The 25688-nt window shown below is 39.4% G+C and overlaps 1 protein-coding gene across 1 annotated transcript in view; it reads left to right on the forward strand.

Annotated features, from left to right (window-relative positions):
• LRRIQ1 (leucine rich repeats and IQ motif containing 1) overlaps positions 1 to 12970 on the forward strand; it is a 113886-nt gene extending 100916 nt beyond the window's left edge. The window contains exon 28 of the mRNA XM_075491633.1: positions 12831 to 12970. Within this exon, the coding sequence (XP_075347748.1) occupies positions 12831 to 12970 (140 nt within the window). The remainder of the gene's footprint in view (positions 1 to 12830) is intronic.
• The last annotated feature ends 12718 nt before the right edge of the window (positions 12971 to 25688 follow it).

Genomic DNA, 25688 nt, shown 5'->3' on the forward strand with positions numbered 1-25688 from the left:
CAAACTGTGCCATACAGCTGAAACAGATGTTAGTATATATCAGAGATATTAGTTGGGGGTATCATATATGTTTCTTATATATAATTTGTAATTCAGTAATTGTTTCAGTAAATTGTTTAGAACCTCCAGGCTGAAAACTGAGGTCTAAAAATGCAGGATAAATGATTTTTACATATATTTACTCAAAAAATGCTCAAATATATATGACACTGAATAAAATACATTTTATATACTACAGTGACATGACTATACATGAATGATCATGTTTTTGTAAAAACAAAACATACAGTGCTTCAAAGTTATTATCCTTTAATTCAAAGGATCTTTTAGAAAGGCTAAGTCAATATTTTCAGAAATATTTTGGGGAACTGCTCAACTTTGATGTATTTTTTGTAGATCTTATTTTCCAAAGGTAGGTTCTTAGAATTCCTGGTTAAAGAATTTTAAGGTTTTTATCACCCAAATTTACTATTTTCTTCTGAAAAAGCTGGATGGGGTAGATTAATCCTAAACTAACTTAATTCTGTTCCTTGACGAAACAAAATGAATTAAGGAATAAAGGAAATGTTGTGGACATAGTATATCTCAGTTTAAGGAAAGCATTTGTGTACTTAAAGTATTTGATGTGGTTCCCTGTTATGTGTTCAAAGGGAAAATTGACTATGCGTTAAATTCACCCAGTATTTAAAAAAAGAAGTAAAAAAAATATATAAATAACCTAAAGAAAGAGTAGCTATTGTTCAGTTAGGCTAACTAGTTATCTATCTAATTTAGGACCTTGCCTCTATTGATGGCCAGTACATTATGTTCTCAAACATACCCCTTTATATTCCTTCCAGAAATCATAGTTATTTCTTTATGCTCCCTGGTAACTAATTTTTCTTTTCTATTTCTTGAGGTGGGTTTTTTGGGTGGGTTTGGGGTTTTTTTTGTATATTCTTGTCTGACCACTGCTAAGATCTTAATCTCTATCATACCTAGTGCCAATAAGTTGCAAAAGTAGGTGTGTTAGAATAACCTTTTGCTGATTATATTTTCTGCCTTTCAGTTTCACATAAACTTACCTTGCTTTTGTAAAAAAGGACAGAAAAAAAAGTTATTTTTCCCTGATGTATAATTTCTCTGTAATACACACACATGAGCCATGAGAGTTAGTGGCTTACAGTCAGAATTATGCAATATTCGAGTATCAGCCCTACAGTCATTGGTATTTTTATTAACTCCATAAATATTGGTGTGAATTGCTGGTTTGTTTCTTTTTAATACTTTCCTGAACGCTGGTAGTGTAGTCAGCACTAAGTTGCAAGATGGACATAGAAATAGTTTGTGAGAATTAAAAGTTAAGTAATTATTTTTTTATACATAGCTAGACAGGATGAATTTTTTTATAATAATATCCAGTTTGTGAGTAGGCTATGACAATCGTCAACTCCATTCTATCATCTGAATCTGGTTCTGGCCAACCAGTGTTGGACCTTTAGATGAGTCTCCTATATATTTACATTGTCTGCCTATCATCACAATTTTGTGGTTTTCTTTTCTCTGCAAATCTTGAACTTTACTTCATTGTACTTCTTGTCTTGTGAACTGTAATCTTTTGAGAGCTATTTCCAGAAGCACCAGAGTTTGAAAGTGGAATGCAATGGGAGCTGTGCCCCTAATTGTTATTTAAAATACTGCCCAGAATTCTTAATTCTTCTCTTCCCTGAATTCTAGTCTTTCAGGAAGCATCTGATATCAGTAAAACACTGCTTTCCAGGAAAAAAAAATATATTTGGACCTGAATGTTATCATTCCTTAATCACCCCTAAATGGTTCAAAAAATGGCCCATAAATACTATCTCCACTACAAAACATTTATCAGTTTAATTTCTCAGATAAATTCAAACTTTACCATTCTGTTATTCAGTGAAATTTAATGAAGTTTAATAATGCCTTTCTTACACTGGAAAGACTTCAAACTCAAAGAAAAAAAAAAACAAACAGTAACTTTTAATTCACTTTCCTTTTATATCTTCCCTCAATTTTTATTTTTCCTCTTGACAGAACCCCCACCTTGATTTTTTTTGCCTTCCTTTCTTTTGATAATGAGAGTCCTTAGAAAGTTGTCAACTTTTTTTTAAGCGGTGTATGGTACAGCTTTGCTTTTTTAAAAATTCCTGCTTTCCTGCTCCTTTCTCCTTAGCATTAGTATTGTCTATATATTCTACTTCCATAACTGCTGTCTTTCATTTAGGATTTGTAAACTCCCTGTGTGCAGTAAACATCTCATTTTTAAGCTCTCTCTTCATGTCTTTACTCATACTTTACCGAGGGGTTTCTGGTAGGTTTTTTTTTTCCTTTCCTTCTTTTTTTTTTTTTTTTTTTTTTGCTTATGCAGTCTGAATTAGAAGTTTGCCATGTTATAGAAACTGAGTAAGAAACGTCTTAGAAACATGGGATCAACCATGAAGGTACTTATTTAGTAGTCCTTTCAATTCTCGGCATTTACCTGCTTAGTAGACTTCTTAGAAGATAATGGTAAAATTTATGCTTTCTCCTTAGGAATGTGTAGAAATGCTCTAAATTTATAGAGGATATTTACAGTACAAATTACTTATTACCATCAGCAAAATGCTGACCCCAGTTTACCTTAGAAATCACAACCACTGCCACAATTTCAGGAATAAAGCTGTCTCTTCTGTAAGCCACATCTGGTTATATGACCACATGAGTGTTAGTGGACAAGCTTTGTCCAATAAAAGATAGTGACATGATTCCATACTATTAGTATTTTTGTGCTCAGAAAATGAAGGCATAAAATGGATAAGAAAGGGTTCTACGGTTCTGAAGTAATTAAAATTTACCAGGCTTTGATACCTAGTAGAAAAGCATGAATACTGTTTTGAACATCCTTTCAATATAATATTTTTTTCCATGCAGATTCCTCTGTACACCTTACCAGAATACAAAATGTGCCTCAGAAAAAAAGCTGTTGATGCACCATACATTAGTGCATAGCATATATTTACATGATCAGAGGAAAACCATTAGAAACTAATTAAACCTATGTTATAGGCTGAAAGAATGCAAAATAGCCTCAGTCTGGAAGCCCTTAGACATGTTAGAATAGAATGGTACCTAGGCAAAAAGCTGTGCAGACATATGGGATAATTTAGCAGTGGCACAACTCTATATGAATTTCAAGTCCTTTAATGACTTCCAAACAAGAGCTCGCTCATATCCTGCAAACTTATGGTGCAGGTAGATAAAGCTCATAATCTTAATATTGTGTCACATCCAAATTTTTCATCTGACATTTATGCTTTCTTTTAAATAATCAGTGAGAAAAATCACTATATTAGAAATTAATAAATTAGTACAACACTCTTCATTGTATTTTAAACATTCTTCAGTATACTGAACTTTACTTGATGCCCTATATATGACAATACACAGCACAATGGAACTTGTTCATGTGCAGACTTAGATACTAAACCCTACTTTTCTGTGTATGGTAAATGTATGGTGCTGATAGGATACATTTTATCCACATGAGAGAAAGTATTTGACTGGAGATTCAAGGGTTTTGGCTTTTTTTTCCAGTTCTGTCACTAGCCTGTTAGTTGATATTAGGAATGTAATTTTGAATGTATATACATCAATTTTCCTATCTGCAGAAATAATAATCATGATATATACCATCCTTGTATAATGTTTATGTATCTGCTGATGAAAGGATGATAGCATCATTATGTTTAACTGTTAGGAAAGGGAAGGGGCCTCCTCGTCATTTGTGAACTGGGTAAACTATTTGGAAGCTGCCATGTCAACAAAAGAGTAACGTTACAGATGTATATACACAGGTACAGCCATGCAAATGACAAACTAGTTATAGTATGGTGACAAAATCAATGGATATGACAAATGGTGGAATGACTAATTCACAAAATAAAGATAATTGGTGACAAAGTAGGTCTAACATTCTTTCAGAGTTTCTTAAATTCACTAACTGATTTTTTTTTCTTAACTGGGGAGATGTTGTATTGAGTTACAATAGAAGTGCAGTAGTGCTTCAAGAAATGTTATTAAAAATTTAATGAACAGTTTATAATGATGAAACTAGGAAAAATCAGGTATGTACCATGAATTCCTTTCCAGTATAGGTATAAATCCTGTGTTTGGAAGTGAAGTAAATCAGCACAGGTTGTCACCGTTTATGTGTGCAGAGAGCTATTTATCTTAATATCTGCTTGAGAAGAAGGGTTCTCTCAAAAATGAACATAAAATCATGAAGGTAAAAGTGAATTTCTGAGGTGAAATCCTGGCTTAATCAAAGCCAGTAAGCCAGATTTCCGTATGATACATGCATCTAATATGCAATACAAAAAACTTCAAATTTTTAGTGTATTTTTTTCTCTTTGCAGATATACTATCTGAGTATTTCCCTGTTCTTGCAGTATGCAATCTTAATAACTTAATTTTTTAAATTTAAGGAAACACGCATGCAGTCCTGGCTTATCAGTGTAGTTCCATTGATTTCCATGCGCAAGTGTTTTAAAAATTCGACTAGTAGTGAGTGTGATTAAGAAGAAGAAAATCTGGACCACAAAAGTACTTGTGTATAATTTTGCATAATAAGAATACTCATGCATGCAAATTTGACATATTCTGCAGGATCAGAACTTTTTTCTATTTGTTAAACACAGCTGAAAGATTCTGTTTTCCTAACCGTTTGAAATAATTATGGAGATGCATATATATTTTTCTATGTATTAGTTAACTATCGAACAGCACATACCTAATCTTTTTGAACAGACTACAGAATGATAATTTACAAGGTGCTGCTTAATTCACTTTGAGGTTACATATTTAAAAAATGACCTAAATGCAGATTTTAAAAGGCACTTAGAACTTGCTTTTGTTAAATTTAGCAAGATAGGGAGAAAAATTATACATTATCTCATGTAATTTCATAATCTGTGTTTTGAATTATGAAAATAATTCAACTATGTATAACAGATATACAGAGGCATTTCCTAAATTTTAAGTGCTTGATTTTACAGCCTGATAGTCTTTTAGGAGGGTTTGGGGGTTTGGAGGGGGAGGGGGGATGCTTTTTTTAGAGAGAAACCAGGTTAAAAATAAAGAGAAAATCCATTTTGAGTCATTGACTTAACGTGTAACTTAGATACCCACTTGGAACGTTGGAACCAGTAAACTCACCACAAGGATTTCTGTCATATGATATAAGTAAATAATAACAAATTTATGTTTCCTTTGCTGTGGGATATTTGTCAAGTACCTTCAAAAAGTCTCAAATCATTGCACAGAAAGACCCAGTAATGAATGTTGGGCTACTACAGAGTTGTTGCATTGGATGGCAAAGATGTGTCTACAGACTTTTTCCCCAAGACAATCTTTCTTTCTCTGTTTTTTTCCCTGCTAATTTGTCTCTTTTTCACTGCTGATTTTTCCACACTTGTGTTCCCTAATACTTTCTTTTACTATGAACAGTTCTTGTTTCTGCTCCTTCAACTTCTTATTCCAGCATAAGCTTCCTCTCCCATCCACTCTTAGACTTCCTTTCCACAGTCGCCATTGAGTCTTGTGTTTGTTTCCACAGATCCCTGTCTGATTACCTTTTTCCTCTCTCTCTCTATTCCCTTTTGTATCCAGCTATTCCTTGCCAGTATTCCTCAGATTCATCATCTCCTAGTTTAAATCTCCTCCAAATTTGGCCTGATTTCGTGTACTATTTAGGCAGATCTTGAGTCCAGACTCTTAATCTACTTGTTCTCTGTATCCTTTCTTATCATCACCTGTATTTTCTTTTAATTATGTAAGTTCTGAGAGTTAGGGCCTATCTAGTGCCCCTTAATCCATCTTCTTTATTCTTACTCAGTTCCCCTTTGCCAATTCACAACTTTGTTCTTCCCCAAGTTTTCTCTCTCTCTCAGTGTCAGTCTATTTGTCAAGTCATTCTGGTCTCTTGTGCCAGCTATGTCAGGGTATTGTTTGCCAAGGTAGCCTTAGTTTCTCTCACCTTAACTCCAAGTCAGTCTCATTTCTCTCTCAAGTTTTAATTCCAGCCCCCTGCCTCTTCTCTCAGTCTCCTTCCTGTAGAAGCCTTGGTTCTTATCTTCTCCATGGTTCCTGTAGCTAGGCTCCATCTGCCACAGAGAGCATGAAACAAGCAGGCTCTTAAGTTCCCTGACCTAGCATGATCTTCAACATTATTTTTAGGAATAGTCTTGCTTAGCTCCGTGTAACGTCATGGTAAAGTGCGTTTCCATGCTGACTGATATTTTAGGGAATATAGCCAAAAAAATCAAGAGCGTCTCCTCCGATCATGTAGAAACTTCAATTTGTATATACTTGATCCAAATTTGGACAGATCCTAAAAGCAAGGCTCTGTTACTTGGCCGACTTCAAGTCCCTTCTACAAAGGGCAACATAAATATTTCACATATTTTCTTAGAAGTGACCGACCTTTCAGAAAACTTTGGCCAAAGACAGATACTCAGTATGTAAAATTTCATCCTAAATGGTCAAAATTGGGGAAAGAGATAAGGAACTAAAAACCAAAATAAATATTGGGCTTTAATAACCAATGGTGCTAAAAGTCCTGTTTGTAGTTAGGGAAATGTTATATTTTACAGGAATATTTTTGGAGCATTATGTTTATTATGTTATTTATTTTAAGTGTGTAGAATGACAATTAATAAATGGTTATAGCTTATTCTTGTAAACGCTTATCCATGTGAATTCCTTCATGTGACTGAGTCACATTTTAGAGTTCAGATTTTTCAAATATGTAATTGTCAGCATGTTCTGGTTAGAGCAGCATCAATATTTGATAAAGAAAGATATTTCAGTTCATTGTTTCTATAAAATTTTAAGATTAGTCTCTAGTCCTACCAACTTGAAGTCAAGGAGATTTACAAACAAAATTAATTATTTGCTTTAAAAAAATAAATTAATCATGAGTATGTTTTATCTTCAAATCTCCATATGGAAAGGAGATGTATGTTTACATATTATGTGGGATTTAGTATGAGATCCTCCTGAGACTTCTCAATGCTATTCAACTAAAAGTGTGAAATACAAAAATATAATGTAAAAGCAATACAATAAATATATTTTTGTTTTGATGTAAACAATGCAACTAAAAAGAAATTTTTTTGATCCGACTTCAGTATTGCCATAAGTAACAATATTAAAAAGTAACTTTTCTGAGATTGTAGCATTTACCTTTTTCACAGACCTGCTGAACCTAGCTTCTTTCCAGAGCTTAAATTGATGTAAACGCTTTGCTGCTAAGGATTCGTTCTGGTCACTTTCATTAAAATGTTGACGTTTTTTCTCCATGCCTTCTTATGCTGTATTTGCTCTTAAGTAATACAATATGGTAAGGACTTTGAAATAAATTATATCTCCAGACACACAATGTTAGGTGGATCGATAAATGCCCTATGACGTCTACTATACATCATAAAATTTCTATCATAACCTGTTTAACAAAGCTTTTCTTCTTGGACACCAAGAATTTCATTCAAAGCATTTTACATATTGCATTACTTATCAAAACAGAGGATACGTAAACCTTGACATTTGTTAAAAGACCCAGGCTTTAACGAAAAAAGACCAGAACAAATCGATAGCAGAAAACAGATTAAACAACAGAAAAGTGACTGCTTAGAAATAGAAGCATGTTAACTTAACCCAAGACAAGCTTTCAGCACATACTCAAAAGAAATGGTTATTTGATATATACAGGCACCTGGAAATCTCTCAGACTATACTGGAGCTTCATATAGTCAAATATTACAATTAAATGAAAGTACAGTAAATAACTGTCACAGCCTGTCTTCCAAAGCCTAGTTTGGGATAGGAGAAATTAAATTGCTTTTCTTGGCTAAGATTTTGTTTCCCATACAAATGGGTATTAGAATAACTGTATATCATGTTAAATTATACTTAATACACTTGCCAGGTTCTATTTAATTCTAGTACCAGTAATGGTGGTTGTTATTGGTGTTGTTATTATTATTATTGTTGTTGTTGTTGTTGTCAAAAATATCAGTATTTTATAGAGTAAAACCAATGTAATAGTTCTAATTTATACTCAGAAAAGATACTTTTATATGGGCTTGAAACAATGTGAATCTTTCTGTTGTTGCCTATGGGTAAGGCCCACTACAAATACACTCATGGAACATAACATGAAAAGAAAGTGTTATGATCATGCTTACAATTATTCATCAATCACAAATACACGTGTGCATACCTATGTGTGTATGTATGCATACTAATGAAAGATATGCCTTACAGATCTCTTTATATTTATAGCAAAATATGACTTTAAATGTCACCTTTTATTTTACCAATCAAAAAGTTCGGATAATAGTAATTTTATTCACTCATATATGCTAATATGTGAACCATTCATTTGCAAGACACATTGCAGTTTAGGGAAAAATGAAGCTATTGCAAATCCAAGCTTGCTGTAAAAACTGTTCACATCATTAGTAATGCTATAGGAGAAAGCTATAAGCTCTCTCAAAAAAACCCAACTGAGGTGTAAAGTAAGACTTTCAAATAAAGTGCACCCTGAAGAACAGTTGAAGGATCTCACAGAGATTTTTAATCTTTTCATAATACCTGAATATCTGACCTTGCAGCACTTCGGGTGTATGCTTGGTAGAACATTTTAAAAAATGCAACATGTTTTCATTTGCTATCAATCATTGTCTTTTGGTGAATCTTTGCTTTATTTTTCTGTACATTGAACTAAGTATCCTCCCCACTTTTTATTATTTTCTACCCTTTTCTTAAAATAAAAAATCTCATAAAGCGGTAAAATTGCATAACTTCCCCTGAGCAGGTATAAATGTATTTACGTCCAAGTAGAAGAAGTAAAGTACAATAAATATAAGTAAAGACAGCAAATATAAGAGAAACAAATATAATAAGTATTCCCTTATCTATTCATTTTAATATGTTTTTTATTTGTTTGTTTGTTCGTTTAGAAGAACAAGGCTGAATTTTTAAGGAACATTTCTAGGTTAGTCTCTTAATTCAGAGTGACATTATCATCCCTTACCAGACTCTCATCTTCCCTCATCTCCTCCATCTAGACAAAATTCTAACCATTTGTTAATGGAGCTGTCTTTATTGAATATTTCTGAAGGAAAAAATTGCCTGTTTGAATAATACTGAATCAGAAAACCTGTTGTAAACACAGGTATTGACAACAAAATAACTGAGTTTTAGTTTTAATTTATATGTAATATTTTTTCTTCTTGCAAGACTCTACCTAGATGCTTACTTTATACTTAAGTACAAAGCTGCTCTTAATTCACCACAAGAGTGTTCATACCTAGATTTTCACTGAAATAGCAAAAGACATGAATTAAAAATAAGCAATAAGCATTGTGGGCACATGTATGATAAATCAGGTAAGTCCTATATTTGCAATGCATTCCATTCCTATATTTTCATTTTTATTTCTGTTTGTTCTTGCATTAAACTCTAGGAGAAAAAACTCCAATAAAAATCTTTCTCATATTTGACTAATTCCTTCATTGTAATGAGGTGTTTCTTTGCTTTATGACACAATTTTTCAATCATAATTAATATTTTAGCCACTAGCAGTCTGTAAGTATAATGTCTGAGAAGTAGGTATAATATGAATAGGAATAAGCAAACTTCGCTATGCTTATGTGCCTTTCTGACTCATATCTGTGTTTGAGAATTTTTCTTCAGGGAATAGGCTGTTAGATCTCCATGCCAGTTTTGTCTTTCATCACTCCAGTTAGACCAATAACTGGAACAGCAGTGCTGATAATAATACCCATCTCTTAGTACTAGTTAGTAGATATCAAAAGTGCTTTATCAGAAAAGCAAGCATAATTATGCCCATCTCAAAGATGGAAAGATGGGACATACAAAACGAGTGATTTGCAGTGATTTACAACAAACCTGTCTTGTAGATATTTCATTCTAAATTAGTTGATCATTCCCTACAATAGTTTGATTTTATTTGGCTGAAAGTGCTGAGAACTGTGTGGAGAATGGAAAGGAAGAATACAGAGTAATTTATGCTTTGATTCAGTTTGTCTAGGTCAGTACTGTATAGTAAAGTTTAAAGCAGACCCTAGGAAAACTAACCAGCACTTCAGTCTAGATAAAGAGCGCTGTGACTGCCAGACTTTGGGATAGCCTCTGATTTGTTAAAGCTGCATTCAAGGGAGCAGAGAGTCTACACCTTTAGAGTATCTGGGATTTTGCAAAAATACCTTCAGGCTGAGGAAGTTATCCTTCTCTATTACTGAGGGTCTACTAATCCTGAGCTATGATTCTTACAGACATCTAAAACATTGTTTTTTCAGACAGCTTATATGCACTCAAGATTAATAAGTTATTACATTTTACTCACAAAATATTTTACTACTCTACCCTCAAAACAATGCATAAATCTGTTACAATTAAAAATAAAAAAAAAGTGAACTTTTGACTCTGAAGTTTAGACAAGCACAATTCATGCTATGACAGATACAGCTATTATTCTGCCAAAATAAAAAGATATATTAGTAATTTATGAAGACTTTTCACAAGTTTCTTGTAGCAAGTTACAGCAAGTCTTTGGGGATTTTTTTATGGAATAATAATAGACATTTCATACTAATGGAAGGACAATATATCCTTCCAATAAATTGCATATAGTTATAAGTTGAAAGCCAGAAAACCTATGTTTACAGATTTCTGAAATCCATCGTGAAAATAATATTTAGCAGTACAGACAGGTTCATAAACAAGTGAGATTGTTAGTCCAGAAATGATCCAGATTAGGCAATTATGATGTGGTTGAGTTCCTGTTTTGCTACATTGACTCTATCACTTCTAAACTAATTTTCAAATTTATTAATGAAGGTTTTGTTCTGGCATTTGTATTTATTCTGTTTTAAAAATAATATAATAAAAAATATTTGTTTTGTCAAAATATAGAAATAAATAAATGGTATGTCTAGTTTACCTTTATCATTGATACGACCTTGAAGGTGAGTTCGTAGGAAAGTCAGTCTCAAGCATAACTTAGCCCTAAACTTCTTTTCCAGACTAAACATGCAATAGCTATTTCCCCCCTTTTATTTTTAACAAAGAACATATTCCAGTCTTAATTCTTTTTTGTTGTTTAACAATGTTTGCAACTTCAGAAAACATCTCTTTAAATTAAAGAAGGGATGCAATTTTTTTAAATATTATTACCACGTTAGATTTATTGTGAAGCTTCAGTAAATGAACCACTTAATTTACTAATTCGAGGGTTTCGGCCTTCAGTGAATACGTTATGGTTCCTAGTCAAAAGAATTAATGGAAAGTTTACTGCTTGATTAAATAACTTTATTCTTTGCTCTTTAACAAAAGCCTTTCTGCAGCAGAGATATCTGCTACCATTTGAGGTGTTAATAAAAAGATCCAAAAGCAAGGAAACTGGGAATCCCATAAAGGCAAGACATTAGTATTTTAAACCTTTATCAGGTAGACCTAGAGTAAGTTATACATTTTAAGGAAAAAAAAAAAATTTACTACATCCGTAGAGCCATAAGAAAATGAACGGAGATCATGTCAAAAATACTTGGAAGCTCTTGATTGCAAAAAGAGAGAACTATTTAGTAAGATAGATTTGCAATAATTTAAAACTTCCTAAAAAAGGAATTGTAGGCTGGGAAAAGCTCCTGACATTTAGATCTAGCAGACTACAGGAAAGCATCCACGAGAAAACAAAGAAGTTCTTACTGTTTGAAATTTATAGCTATGTTTTATGTATTAGTAGATAGAATTATATTCAGTCATATGATTTAAACTTTTTTTAATTTTTAGGGGACTATTTATTGTGAGAAATTTAATTTTGCTATTAAAAAGTACTAAAAAGTTAAAATATCAAAAATACTTACTAAAAATACGTAGTTAGTAATCTTTTCCTTCAATAGGTGGCAAAAAGATATAAAATTTTTATTTGATAAGCTAAGATAGCATGCTAATTTTATATATGTTTAGATAGATAGATAGATAGATAGATATAAAACTGCTGTGCTGTGAACATCATATCATTTTCTTGCAAAGTTTGAGCTGTCTTCTACAGATGCTTTCTTCCTTTCAGGAGTCTAAGGAAGATAATTCCATCTGGAAAGTGTTGGTTTGTGTAAAATAAATATCATACCTTTTGTCAGATCTACTGGTTATTTTATTTAAATAATTGTCTTAAGTATTTTGTAGATACTATTGTCTAAATTACTCAAGTGTCTGTATGCATGACAATGAAAGTGATTATTTCACATATTTCTATGGGTGCTTAAACTTGCTGTGGCACCATTCAGCATCAAAGTTTAAGTATTCCTAGGCTTTGGAAAAAAGAAATCTCTCTTTTATTTGGTCTAATATAGTAAAACAATAACTTGTTAATTAGATATATCTTCTGAACTAGTTCTCCATCCACTTGAAGGATGAATGACGTTACTAGTTTCTCTGTCAAAAGCATTGCTTATCTCTAGATGTGTTTAAAATATGTTCAAAATGGACAGATAGTGGCACTTTTAAAAATATTATAATTTTGTGTAGTAATTTTACTGTCTATTTTGATAAAGAGTTTGTTTTAAAAAAGTACTACTTTGTGAAAATACTTGTGTTACTTTTAAAACAGTGAGCAATACATAATTATAGAAGTTGTGTGCTATCCAATTAGACATATTAATGTGTATTATTATCTTAAAAAGAATATGATGCAGTGAAATTTAGGGAGCTTCATTTATTTGTTTTTTAATTTCACATGTCTGTTTATTGTTTAGAAAAGAATATATCTACTCCAGAAAAGTCATGTTTGGGTCCATCTTATAAAGAACGGATATCATTTCGAGACCATCCAGTGCAGCTCAGCGGAGGATGGGGAGCAGGCAAAAAAAGGCAAAAGCTTAAAAATATTAGCTGAATATTGGAGATAATTTAACTAGTTGATTTAATCAAATATGGAGAGCATATGGAAAGCTGTTTTTTTTTAAGCCTGTGAATATCAGTTTTTAGATTCTTGTTTATTACGAATATAAACAGTTTCAGTTAACTACATTTGACTTATTTTATTATACATGGTTACAGTGGTTTGGATTTTTTTTTTCTGGTCAAAGTGTTTTATACCTGTCAGTAAGTTATCATAGTTTGTGTTTTCAATTGCTTATATGTTCATGTGGTGTAGAATGCAGAACTGATTAACCCTATAAGGACTGTTGTATGGTGAATAAGTTTAGACTTGCTTATAAGAACTGATTGAGATGTGCAAATGTAATAACGGTTCACACTCATGTGATGTATGTCACATATCAGAATACTGAGTTCTCATTTTCTCACAAATAAAATACATGCTTGCAAACTATGTTGTGAGCTATAACAGCCATCAATACCATTCTTAAAGAAGTTTGTTTAGAATATTTTACTGAAGCAGCAAAAATTTGCAGCAACCTACAAATGGTGGGGATGCACTTATCTTTTTTTTAGTAATATGAGGAGTCCTCTAGACCTTTCATCCTGAATTATAGTCATAATATGATAAAGCAACCTGTTATAGTTTTATACTTTCAAGGACTTCTAACATCTTCCTAGAGGGTTAAAGAAAAAATAAATTTACAAAGTTCTTATTTTGTTCTGGGGTAATGTAACATTACATCTACACGACACTGTTAACCCAACTTTATTTGTTCATGTAGCCAGACTCCTTCAGACCCATGTGTAAAAGTTTTGTGGTGCAAAGAGACCTAGAGAAAGAGAATAAATACTATTTCAACTATTCATGGGTATCTAACTCATTACTTCTAGTGAATGCTTTGTCCATCAACATACAGGACAGAAAATGTTCCTTGATTTCAAAGCCTAACATTATTTTAATGTTTTCCACTTTGAGGGTAGAAGTTGCTAATTGGATCTAGAGAAGTCTGTCTTTGGTATTTCCTCATCTGTTTTTGTCCAATATTGTGAAGCCTCAACCCCCTACAGACTGAGAGAGAGGTGGGGAGGGTAATGGGGCTTGAAACTTCAGTCAGTAAAGAACATAAATTCTTATATTGTGGCTGTTTTTAAAATGTACTTAAATTACATATGACATTATTTTGCGAGGTGCTTTTTATGCTAACATACACGTATGACTATGGATTGAAAGCAGTTATCTCCATTTTTGTGAATACTCGCATTCATTTTCAGATTAAAAGATGGCTGATCTCATGGAAAACCTCCAGTAAATAACCTTGCTCATTTGAATCAGTGTGCATGTTTTTATTATCATTTTACTTTTAAAAAGTCAGTGCAGCCTACTTCAGAAAAGATTTCTTTACCTTTCTGAGGAATGATGATCAGTGAAGGTTGCTCAGACTGACTATAGAAATGCTGTGATTGTCAAATAGGGTATAAAATATCACTAGATCCTTATGTTATCTAGTTAGTTTCCCAATGTGTTAAAGTTGTAAGTGTTAAACTGAATTTCCAGATCTGCTATATAATAACTTTTAAATGTCACCCCCAAAGACTGGAGCTTCTGTGGTTTCTGGTTTCAATTGTATCACCAAGGATATAGGTTTTGTAGGAAAAACTGTTAGTTCAAAATGTCTGCCACTATACATGGCAGTGTGGTCGGTAAATAGATACACCATTGTTGTGGGTGTTAACTGGAGATCAAAATGCAAAATCAAGCAGTTCACAGTTTAATGCTTCTTGCAGATTATTCCCTCTACTTGTCTAGAGTGTCCATAATATACTGCACGTCATCACAGCTGTAAATGAGACATTTGTATTTCAGATTTCATAAATCTTTCTATATCTATGTCATCTTTATCCATATCTACCTCTTTATGTAAAAAAGATCTGCTGTATAAAAGTCGTCATACCTGATCTCTTCTGCTTTCCAGGTGTTTCTGCACAAGACATACCTCCAAACTTAAATAAAATGTTTTGGCAACATTTTTAAAGGCATTTTATTTTGCAAAGAGAAAATAGTAGCTTTTAACATACAATTTACTAAATTACAAATTGGAGTGACAATATTCGCTGGCATGCCTTTTCAGGTTCATAATGTGCTTTGTCTGCTATTCCATAAGTTGATAATGTCATACATAGGTTAAGTAGCATGCCCAACCAAAATTAAGTTATAAAGTATGCCAAAATATGTTGCTGTTTTCATTACATAACATTGCAATGTGTAATAGGTTGATGTCTTATTATTGTATCCAACACATTTTTTACGTATTGCAGTATTGAAAGTACATTGTGTCTGGTCAAATATGGATAAAAATGAAAGGTGCGATTTCTGTTCAAGCTAGCGGAAAGACCTTTATGGCTTTCAGGAATCAGGTGAAGCAACCCTAAATCTGGGCAAATGCCTGCTGTTCATAGTCGCACCTTACAGTATGCAAGGTCAGAGCATAACACGAATGCTGCACATGGTGACATATTCATGACATGAATTTTTCAAGCCCTATTCTGCACAGCAGAAAGCTGTTTCATGCTTTCTTTGTTTCTTTGCTTTCATTGTCTTTCTTGGGTTTTCTTTTCCTTCTCTTTTTTTTTTTCGTTTTCTGTTCCCCTTTTTTTTAATTGTTCCTTCTTTTCTTTCTCCCTTCCACCCCTACCCCCGATACAGCAATTCCAGTTTAGGACAATAACATATTCTTAAAAGTGAGTTTCTCTGGCAATCTGTTCTGCTGTCGGAGTGGCTGTGAGTCGCAGTGACGGCCCAGCAAAAACCTTCATCACAAATCCCCGAAACTGCCTGATTCTAGATGCGCTGCTTCCTTTGTGGTGCTCCAGATCTCTTCGCGGCTCACTAGCATCATCTCCTCGGCACTTTTTTCTGTTCCCTGTAGATCCCTTAACGTGAAGGAGGAGGGACTTCATGTGAATAAGCTCTTTAAAAAAATCGTCCTTAGGTGTATGAAGCTAGAGTCTCGGAAATGTAGAAAAGCATTCATTCAAAATTAAGAATGAAACAACCGAGGTGCATTTATGCATTGATCCTTTAATGGGTGTCATTGGCCAAATCGAACTGAAAAGCTTTCTGCAAGCTCTCCTGAACAGATCCCTGGAGTGTCTTTTACTGTGCAACTTACCTGAACGTCTGCAAAGCAGTTCTTTTAAACCCTCCTTTGTTGGAACGGTGGCATTTAGGAGCATCATTACCTGCTGCAACAGAAAAAATGCTCCCCAAAATGCATATTCTGAATGAGAATGAGCTGTTAATGGTACTCAGATAACCCACACCTGAATGACAAAACATCGTGAGGAAATGTTTCTCACTGAATAATGGGCAGATTTTCCTGCTTACGTGTTTAGACACTCTTAAACGGTAACCATGCTGCCTCAAAAGATTATTGCTCAAATAGATTTCTTGTTTTAAGAGATCTTTAAATAGCAGGGAGCCAATATATCTGTAGGATAGACATTGCTTTGATGCAGGGTGAGTTGGTGTCACATTTTGACTTAGTAAATCATTATCGTTAATTATTAATAATCCTATTATTCAAATACGCATTCATTAAAAGAGTGCTTGCTGTACATAATGTTTACATTTTTCAAAAACATGCCACAAGTGGCATCCAACCCTGGCCTCAGACACATGGGTGCGAAACTGCCACTTGGCTTCCCACTACAAGTGTTGTACGCACTATGAGGAATACACGGAATTAATATCCTTTTGATTTTAGTGTCATATCATCATGATAATGGCAATGTATATTTATGGAGGTACAGTCTTTCCTTGATACACACTGAAGGTGCTCATATTAGCATTAATGGAAGCCAGGCTGATATCCTGGGACACTGCAATGTCTTAATATGCTTTTCTGCAATGAGAAAAACACGTATGAAAAGTAGCTATTACCACGTGGCCCCAAAAAGGCAGGAAAGGAACTCAACCATATTATAAAAGATTGAGTAGCTTGATATCACATCTAAGATCCAAGCTGTTTGTATTTAGCTGTACTAGCTGAAAAAAAAACCAACTTACACCAGCAAACTTTGTTGCTTTGTTTATTTCTTCTTACAGTCATAAGTGAAAAACAAATTAACTAATTTTATTTTTTTATAGGAGTTGTGAAAAGCATAGAAGTTTTGGCTAGCAGTCTGTGGAAAGCAGATAAATCACAGTCACTGCTGATTTCATCGTTACATAAGGTCTTAGAGAATGGAAATCTTGGCCCACAGTGAACTGCTGCAGCACTTGTAAGAGCTTGTGTGATATATACATATATATATATGTATGTATATGTATATATACATATATATAATGAAAGTGGGGTGCCAACCGGTCATGGATGTAGCTGTGGTTAAGTAGGAATGGGACACCTCTTTCCTTTCACACAGAGGCAGCAGAATGTGCCTGGAGTAGGGAAAGAGACATAGGTGTGGCCTGCAAGTAACAATATAGATCAGTCTAAAGCAGCTGTTGGGTCTTGCGGAGAACTGCTTCCCTGGTTTTCAAGGTAAATGGTGGACACGAAAGTGCTGACCACGTCTCCTTGGATCCATCCTCAGCCACTTTCTGGGTGCCAAGTTGTGCTGAGGGTTTGTTAGCACTAAAATCCCTACTGGAGAGATGTTCATGAAGTTCCACAATGGCCGAGGGACAGGGACTGGGTTTTCAAAGAGATTTTTGATAGAAATATGGTGTAACTGCCCCAGACTGGCCAGCCTTACAAGGACTGGAAGTTGAAATGAATGACATTATGAACTACACTGTTACTTGCAGAGCAGTTGGACAAACGGATTGTTCTTCATGAGCACAGATGGACTTTTTCCATTATTTTGGTGACATAGATGCTGACACAACAGGTTAGCACATACCTAGCTGCCGAGGACTAGCATTTGTTCCTCTCCTGGTCTTCACTTGAATCTTGATCGATTTGTTTGGAGTTAGCAACCTTTTCTTAGTTTCTTAGTTGATTGATTGCGTTTATATAGCTAGTTATTTTTTTGCATCAAACACTAAAGAAGCCCAAATACCCAGGCAGATGCAAAATTACTTCTGGCTGAAATGCAGTTGATATCTTTTTAACAATAAACAGATAAGAGCATTTTATATTGGTAACAACCAATGCCGATTTCGTAAAGTTAAGAAGTGATAAAACTATGTTCGTTAATAGCTGAGGGTCGGGTTTTCTTTATTCCTAGCGCATTCATTTGTTAAATTGCTCTTGGACAAAGAAACCAGGGGTTAGCATTCTGGATTGTTTTTTTTTTTTCCGCAAAGCGTTACTTCAAGCCTGAACGCAAATAAGCGCCGCCAATTAGCTGAGCCACAGCCGGCTGCCCGACCGGTACCCTGAGGTACAAGACGCCTTTTTAGGAGAGATCGCTACAGCTGTTTAGTTAAAATTCTAATACAGGATAAATGCCTCTGTTTGAAGTCAGCTTAATTTTCTGTGCTTGTGAGCCCCGCTCTAAAAAGGAGGACGTAAAAAAATAACACAAGCTTTATTTTCCTGCTGCATTTCGGTCATTAGATGAGAGCTGTCCCTTCAAAATCGCCTGTTTTCTGCCACCACCACCATGTGTAGGAGGTTGGAGGGGTTACTCACTGCAAGAAGGCAAATCAGCCGTAAGCTTGACTCTAATTTGCCTAATATGTTGCCATTCGCGCGATTTAATAGAGTTCTCCAGCAATTTTCCTTTAAACGACAATTTCCTTAATGTGCGAAAAGGAGGCGTGCCGCGGGGAAAAAAGCGCGGCGAGGCGAGCGGCAGGAGAGGAGACGGGAACACCTCGGCCACGCCGACCCAAGAAGTGGTAATTTCTGGTGGCTTTCTCTCTTCCGACGCAGTTTGTTCCCAATTTGCGGCTTCTGTGGGAACTGCCGGGGGGCGAGGGAGGGCGCCTCGTGCCGCCGAAGCCGGCGGGCGCGGGGCGCGGAGGGTCTGTGCTCCTCAGGTCGTTGCCTACACTCGTGTCCCGTTTCACGGCTTCCTTCTTCACCGCGGGCTCGGCCCCCTTGATTTCTGTGCGACTTCTGCCTGAGTAAAAGCCAGCAGCAGAGAGCCGCGTTTTATGCGGCCCCTGCACGCCGGTGCCGTTTGCGTTCGCTTTTAATTGCAGGTGATGTCGCGGGAGGGTGTTGCGTCCCTGCCCTGGAGGGATGGGTCAAGTGGGCCGGGGGCGACCCGCTTGCTCGTCGCGGGTACCTCTTGCCCTGCGAGCAGGAGGCGAGGTAAGGCTTCACGCTTACACCCCCTCCGCTTTACCTGATGGCTTGGTAACATTCCCCCTTGCCCCAGCACAAATGCAGACACAAATAAGTGACTTTCCTGCTGGGTCATGTCCCCTCGCCACCGCCCATCGCTGCCTGATACCCTCTAGAAACAGCCACCACACAAACGGGCTAGGGAGAAGCTCTCTCGCTGTGACATATGCCAGGTACGGGTTTTGTCAGGAAAAGTTAAATATTCCGAAGCAATTTGTAATACAGTGGATTAATTTTGATTGCCCGGGGTAGAAACAAAAAGAAGACTGTCTCTAACCATAGGCTGGGGGCTGACTTTATTTGCCAATACCAATATTTGTGTGGAAAGCTTAAAATATGTTGTTTTTCCAAGAGCTGAAGTTTTAAAAGGGGAGGAGGAGGAGGCCCGTGGATGAAATATTAGCAGCATATCGGTTAACCACTAAGTCCTTTTTTGTATTCATCTAGCCGTTTCTGGTAAGAAGGGCAGAGAGTCTAAAGACTCGGGGATAGATGCTCCTTAATGCACCTAGCGTTTGAAAAGATATAAGCAGCTCTCAGCAAAGGACAAAATAAGGCTGAGACTGTACAGAGCCGAGTGCTGAAAGACTGGGATAAAATTGCTCTGTGGCTTTCAGCATCGCTGAATTACACATCTTTAATCGGATCTAGCACACATCGCATTGGAGAAAAAAAAAAAAGAAAGAAAGAAAAAGCAACGGTTCTTTCAAACGAGCTAGCCTTGAAAACCAGCAGTCCTTGTCAAAGCAGCTCAATGCATCCGTTTGTTAGTGCCTCCACCTTGAACAGGGATCTATTTTTTAGCCCCTGTCCCTTCTGTCTCACACCTTCCTTTAGCTTCGTGCTTAGAAACCAGAATGTCGACCCATATTTCATGCCTTAGAAGAAATCAATTCATCTGAGATGACAAGGCAGCCCCCCACACACTCTCCAGGCCCCTCGATACATTCAGAGCCGCGGGGTCGCTCCGGTAATGTAGCCCGTATATTTTCGGAATTGTCCCAATATTAATCAAACTGCCAGCAGGGAAGACCGCGTAACTTGCAAAGGAGGGCTTTTCTTTTGGTTTGCTCGTTTGCAGAGGTGCGCTGCGGCTCAGTGCCCTGCAGTCAGCTCTCAGCCGGTTCGCGATGGGAGAGCGAGAAGGAGTCGTTGGTAAAACCCCCCCAGCTTCATTTAGTTAGACTTCTACACTTAAAACTGTTAATCAGTTCCTTTGAGGGAGCCCCCGTCCTTGGAAATAAACTCCTGGGGAGGGGGGGAGAAGCAAATGTTCACCCGTAACATACTGCCTAACATACTAGTGAGCTGCTTTTTCACGTTTGGATTTTTCTCCCAAGGCGTCTGTCTCTTTGCTATGAAGAACGGTGTTTGTACTTTGCCTTGCGTGTGTCTCTATAATTTGTTGGCAAGCACGGCGGAGCGGGCGGGGGGACAATTTGGGTTTCAAAGAGCAGATCCAGCTGCTGGAGCCCAAGCCCGGCTCGGCTAGTTCAGCCGGCAGGTTTGTCCCCCCGTCAAGGCGGGTGGGACAGACGCCTTCTCCAGGAGCTGCGCCGTCTCCGGCTGAAGGCAGAGGAAGGCTGTGCCTGTCTTTCCTACGATCCCGAGTGGAAAGCCGGGTCCTACTCTTACACGAAGTGCGGAGCAAAAAAATGGGATGCGAGAAGCATCTTTAGGAGCAGATCTCCTCTTCCTGATGGTGCCACACTGCACGGGGCTTGGAGTCCCACGGCCCAACTTTCAAATCCTTTCTAAACTTGATAAAGGGCTACAATAGCAGCTCGATAAAGCATAGATTAAATTCTTGTAGGATTTGTTTTTATAGCACATATGTAAGTAGGATTCATTATAATTTGAACTAGATCAAGATAAGAGATTAATGCTTTTATAGAGCATCTCTGCTGAGATTTCCTATGGGGCTAAGATTAAATCCACACACTAAATATTATCTCATTCTGTTTTGTGTTGAAAGAAACGTTAGACGGTTTAAGAAGAGTCATTACGTGTCGCAAGAAGAAAATTGCCGAGGTTCGTCCAGCTCTGACAGCAATCCCGCTTTCCTAACGGGCGGATAGGGACAGGGGAACCTCCTCATTCACCAGTTTCTTGTCTTCCCCCTGAATATCCCTTTGAGGCACATGAAATCTTCATTTTATCTGTGCAGGTGTCATACAGGAAAGCTCCCATACAGCTGAGGTGCTGTCAAACCGCCAAACTGCAGGAACCGTGAAATGATTGCTGTCATTACGTTTTGGCTGGTTTGTGGACAAAATCTGGGCGCGTCTGAACCTGGAGCCTGGCTGGGAAAGGCTCCAGGCTCGGCCCCAGCGTCATGAGAAACGACACATCACTTTCCCTGTGCGCACGTCTGGGAGGTGAGCGGGGCTCAACGGTCTCCTCCTCTGCCCACGCAGAATTAACATTAAGTTACCGAGTAGAAGAGTAGTCGATTTGCTCCTGCACTTTCACTTATCTCTGAAAATACTGATCCCAGGCTTTTGGTAAAGTCACACAATGTCAATTAAACACTTCCACGCCGAGCGGAAAATCTGAAGGCTACCCACCTACACCAGAACCGATTTCTGTTTGTTTTCTTAGGTGAACAAAAACTGCCCTTTAGGAAGAAAGTTCGTTAAACGGGGCTTGGATCGGGACCTTTTCGCAGCCTGGCTGAGGAGATCCGAAGCACAATCGTTACTTTTAGGCATTAGGATAGTGATACGCATAGACATACTTCAAAAAAAGCCCAACAGCCCCCAAAACTCAACTTCTTTCAGTGTTCATTGAGATGTATTGCACATTTTTTTGCTGGCAGTAAGAACACTTCACATGATTCTTCTCACAAACAGGACGTCTGGAAAATTATAACTCAGCCAAGCTAGATTTTGAATCTGTAATTTGCAATTTGCCACATTCCGCTGGGAGGGAGATGTGGGGCGAGTCGCGGAGTGTCTTTTTACGCCTTCTTTCTTCTCCGCAGGTCAGGTCGGTTCCTCCCAGGAGCGGGCGACGTGACCGGGGCGCTCGTCCCTCGGAGGGTCTCTCTGTAGCCTAACTCCTGAACCGACCTAATGCAATAAAACCTCTGGGTCTGAACGTGAAATGAGCAACCAGGTAAAGCCTCAGCAAAGAAAACAGGCGGCTTGTGGAAATACTGAACCATCTGAGCACCTGTTTTTCGAGATAGCCAGTTCTCTTTATATTTCATGCACCCTCCTTCCCCCCGCGGCTGTTGAGGTACTCGATCCCATGCAAGGAAACGCATCGCTCCCCTTCTTCCCCTACTGCCAGCCCTCAGCCGCCCCTCACTGCGGGGCTCTTCCCCGCCGGAACACCCAGCTCTCATCTTCATAGCTTCCCCTTCCATTTTCACTGATAACTGGAGTGTGTGTATATGGAAGGAAGCGAATGATCTCCCCAAAATTCGTTTAGCCCAGTCCCAGGTAGCGCTGATTTCTTCCCATTCAGTCCCTAAATAACTTTCGTGTTCTAGCTTTTCTGGAGGGAAGAGAAGTGTTGGTGTGAAATAGATTCGAAAATAAACACGTCGTCTCTATGTCCTGACATCCATGGTTAAAAAACGGTACTAGAAATGGGGAGGAGGGACGGGGGGATGGGGATTCCTGGGCATGTGGAAGGGAGATCCTCGCCCGTATTGATGTCGTTCTCACTTTATTTAAACAAACGCAAGAATTTAAGGGTAACTATTAAGGAGATCCCTAAACCATGCAGTAGGACCGTTTCTGCTGGAAACTGCCCTCCAGAGCAGCAGCGGCAGCAGCAGCTGGGGACCCAGTAACGACCACCCTGTCCAGGGCGGGTTGTCTCTGCCTGGAGACACTTTTCTTTTCCTAAATCCGTTCACTTTTCGGCAGCGAGACGCTTGCCATTTTATGCGGGATCCTCATTCCTACGCTCGGGTCTGTACCTTCTGATCTCGGGAAGGGGAGGAATGCGAGGGCGGAGGGGGGAAGGCAACCCGCCTTCCCCGCAGGACAGCCCCGCGGGTGCCGAGGCGGGGAAGCCTCCCGCGGTGTGCGCGCCCGGCTTATCTCAGGGGACAGGCTTCCCCCGAGGAGCTCCTATGCGCTGCAGGGGCGAGCTCCTTCACACCACCTCTGGCCACGAAACGTCTCTCCATCACACATAACACCCTTTCACAGAAGGTTTAGGAGATACTCCATCTCTGGAAACACAGCGGCACATCTGCACGCAGCTCTTAATAACCGGGCTGCCTGGCGGAGGGAATCAGTCCCTGAAGAAAGATGCTTTTCAAAGCTGTCTCACCTCAGCACAGGATTTTTTTTTCCTCCTTTGCCGCCTTCTCCCCCGAGATCTGTCCAACCCCTTTTAAATGTTTTTAGCCCGCTGAAGTCAGCTTTCTCTTTTCAAGCTTTTAAGGAGAACGAATGCCATACGTGGCGCCAATTCTCCCCTAGGTTACATCTCTCCTTCCCTTTGAAGTCAGCCGGGTTGCACAGGGGTAAATGAGAGCAGAATTTGGCCCCTGGAGCTAACGACGATGTGGAACCACTCTGATTTTTGTTCATTTATTTATTTATTTATTTTCGGGGGGAGGAGGGACGGACTTTAAGATCCGGTTATCATTTGTGTCGCGCTCTGTCTTTGATACTCAGATATTGTAAGCGCGTACACAAATCACGGCGCTAATGCCGTCGGGGAGCGCTTTGCAAAGAGGGGGCGAGAAGCGAGTGGGGTCGCCGCTGGGGTGGGTGCAGATGCTGCGGGAGGGGTCTTTCTCCCTCAGCGGAGCGGGGCGGGGAAGCGCAGAGAGGACGCGGCAGCCCGTCCCGAGCCTGGTCCCCGGCCGGGGCCGGCGCTTCCCCCGCCCGCCGGCTCAGCCGCAGCCGCGGCCGCGCCGCCGGGGTGTCCAGCTCGCCCGGAGGGAGGGGAGCTGCGGCGCTGCCGGGGTGCGCGGCCGCCCGAGGCCGCCCGGCGGGAGCGAGCGCCGAGGCGGCTCTTGGCCGCTGGCGGGACACGCGTGTCCCCGCGGGCGGGCACCCGCGCTCCCTACAACCTCTCTAGAAAAAGCCCTGCTGCTGCTGGGAGCTCTCGGATTTTTACAGGCACATGAGATGCTCCTTGTCCTCGGCTCCCCTGGAGTTTACTAGCTGCCTTTAAAGAGGGACATTTATTGGGGTAAAAGTGGATTGCGGGCTGCAACAACGTTGCATGTGTCTTTCATTTAAAAGACACCGAAAGCTCCTTTTTTTCCCCTCTCTTTTTTTCTCTCCCCCAAGGCATTCAGTGCTTTTAAGGCATAGTTATAAACAAGCTGCCGAAACGCCAGCGCACGGAGATGCGGGCGGCGGGGGCGGGGGGCAGGGAGAGGCTCTATTTCCCCGGGTACGGAGCAGGCGTTGCTCCAAAAGGTGCACGGAGGAAACGTGCCGCTTCTTCAAGAAAAATCCAGGGACGGGAACTGGCCCTGCAGCGGCTCCCGGGGCCGGGGCCCTCGCCCGAGCGAGGCAGCGGGCTGACCCTCGTCGCACCTGGCCGCGCACCGCGGGCACCGCTCGCCCTCCGCGCCCCTTCCCCTTCCTTCCCCTTCTCCCCTTCCTACAGGAACCCCTTCCACTTCTCCCTCCCAGGCGGGCAAAGCAGCACCCCCTTCCCCGTAGAGATCCCCAACCAAGCCCAAGTCCCCCAGCGCCACCTCTGCGCTCCCCCGCGACGGGGCCGAGCATCCCTGCGGGGCCGGCGGCGGGGCCGGCGGGGCAGCCTTCCCGGGCCCCGCGCCTCCCGCAGCCGCACGCCGATGCCGGAGGCACGTAACGCTGGAAAAGGGGACGGAGACGCTGGGGTGGCAGCCCGGCTCTGCGGGGTGGCAGGGAAGGGCAGGTTGTGCGTGTGGTGCGCCGGGTGACGCCCGCAGCTACTCGACTGTAGCTGAAACAAGCATCCCTCACCTAGCTACCCTTTTCTCCGGGACAATATCAAACCAGAGACCAGCTGAAGGAGGAGAGGAGCTGCTCGCCGGGACCTGCACTGGCCTTCTCTTCACCTTTGGCTGGGTTCACAGGAAAGGTCTCTAAGACGCTCAGCAGTCCCGGCTTGGCCATTACTGCACCTACACTTCAGCCGCTCATTAAAGCTTCGCTTCTCCCCCCACATGGGGGAAGGGCCCACTGAACTGATTTCTAAAATAGCCTTAATAGAACAGACAAGCTCGGGCCCACGATGCTGAAATACTAATCTGAAGTGATTGCAGACTCGGTTTTACTTTCTTCAATGAGTCCTCCTTTCACCGGGAAGCAGGGAGCAGCTCTTTTCCATAATTTGGGCCTTTTCTAAACAGTTCCCTATCTCTCTCTTGCCTGTGTTTTAGATCCTGCCTATGTGCGAAAGGACCAAGGAATTCAACACTTCAAAGCTCACACTTCGGGTGAAAACCACCCGCTTTCCCAATAT

Source organism: Mycteria americana, chromosome 1 (assembly GCF_035582795.1).
Source record: "Mycteria americana isolate JAX WOST 10 ecotype Jacksonville Zoo and Gardens chromosome 1, USCA_MyAme_1.0, whole genome shotgun sequence".
Taxonomy (NCBI): Eukaryota; Metazoa; Chordata; class Aves; order Ciconiiformes; family Ciconiidae; genus Mycteria; species Mycteria americana.